Source organism: Mandrillus leucophaeus, unplaced genomic scaffold, assembly GCF_000951045.1.
Source record: "Mandrillus leucophaeus isolate KB7577 unplaced genomic scaffold, Mleu.le_1.0 Scaffold32, whole genome shotgun sequence".
NCBI classification, from domain to species: Eukaryota; Metazoa; Chordata; class Mammalia; order Primates; family Cercopithecidae; genus Mandrillus; species Mandrillus leucophaeus.
Window position 1 is genome coordinate 3964555 of NW_012103365.1, and position 1578 is coordinate 3966132.

The following is a 1578-nucleotide window of genomic DNA, read 5'->3' on the forward strand; positions in this document are numbered from 1 at the left end:
TGTGGCTCACGCCTGTACTCCCAGCACTTTGGGAGGCCAAGGTGGGTGGATCACTTGAAGTCAGGAGTTGGAGACCAGCCTGGTCAACATGGTAAAACCCTATCTCTATTAAAAATACAAAAATCAGTCAGGTATAGTGGTGTGTGTCTGTAGTCCCAGCTACTCGGGAGGCTGAGGTATGAGAATTGCTTGAACCCGGGAGGTGGAAGCTGCAGTGAGCTGAGATCACGCTACTGTACTCCAGCCTGGGTGAGTGAGACTCTATCTCAATTAAAAAAAAAAAAAAGAAAAAAAAAAGAAACCAAGCAGGAAACAGTGTCTCCCTCTCCCCAAGGGAATCTGGCTGTTAAGGCTGGGGAGGCTCAGGAAGTCATCTCTCTGGAGAGTTCTGAGCCTGGAGACATGTGGCGAAGGGCTGGGTCTCTCCTCCGGGGCTGAGACCTTACTGGGTCATCTTTCTTTCAAGGTGCTTCATCGGAGATGGGAAGACCCGCCTCATCCTGAAGTCTCGGTGAAGCTGAGCTCGTGGGATTCCTGCTGCTCCAGGTGTCCTCAGCTCACCTGTCCAAGACTGAGGACCAGAGAGTTCCTGCATTTACTGCCAAGGCAGAGGCCCGGAGGAGCCACTCCCTGCTTTCACTGCTTGGGCCTGGTTTCTCAGATAGACTGACTGCTGAGAAGGCTCTAGGTTCCTGGAATTCCTTTGTGCTCATCAGAGACCCCAGCCTGGGGAACACGCTGCCCGCACTGCCCAGAGAGTGGTGCAAACACCACAACACGAGGGTATTTCTTGAGAGGAAGGTCCCCGAGTTGGACGAGGAGGCTGTTTTTGCACATCAGCTCATTCCCGCACCCCGTCTCTTTCTCCTTCTCTTGTTTCTTGATTGTTTTGTTGTAGAAGGGCCTTCTGGGGGCCCGGTCACTTCCTTGCTTCTCAAGCTGACAATTCTCACTTTGCAATAAATAGTCCAGTATTTCCTTCCATGTGCTTACTGGCTTGCCTTTCATTTGAGAAATGGGCACTGCTGAGGAGAAAGCAAGCCAAAAAAAAAAAAAAAAAAGTCTGGGGTTAGGCCTTGGCTGTCCAGAGCGGCTGATCCTACAGCCCAGCTCAGAGTCCTGGGCCACGGCAGGCATTTGGAGTTCAGGCTAGCCTAGAGCCAGTCCCCACTTGGACAGGCCCATCCTGGAGCTCTGCCTGGAGCTCAGAGTGCGTATTGAGTCCAATTTGGACTCTAGCCAGAGTCAATTCCAGATCACAGACCTCAGGACCCTGCTGAAAAGCCCCAGGCAGAGTCCAGGGTCTGGCTGAGTACTCAGGGCTGTCCTTAGTTGAGTGCTCCGTGCTGTCCAGGACATGAATCAGCCCATTCATTCACTGTAGCTGGGGAGGTGGGTGGGGGGCGGGGTGTGGGCTTAGAGTGGGCTGCAAGAATTCCCTGAGGAAATAGTAGGTTGGTCCAAAATATATATATATATATTTTTTTGCTTTTCGTTTTTTGTTTTTGAGACAGAGTCTCGCTCTGTCACCCAGGCTGGAGTGCAGTGGCATGATCTCAGCTCACTTCAACCTCTGCC

The 1578-nt window shown here is 51.9% G+C and overlaps 1 protein-coding gene across 2 annotated transcripts in view; it reads left to right on the plus strand.

The window, feature by feature from the left end:
• AQP8 (aquaporin 8) overlaps nucleotides 1-984 on the plus strand; it is a 14509-nt gene extending 13525 nt beyond the window's left edge. For both annotated transcript variants that reach the window (XM_011987952.1, XM_011987951.1), the window contains exon 6: nucleotides 467-984. In XM_011987952.1, coding sequence (XP_011843342.1) covers nucleotides 467-515 — 49 coding nt within the window. In that variant the 3' untranslated portion in view covers nucleotides 516-984. The remainder of the gene's footprint in view (nucleotides 1-466) is intronic.
• Nucleotides 985-1578: the final 594 nt, after the last annotated feature.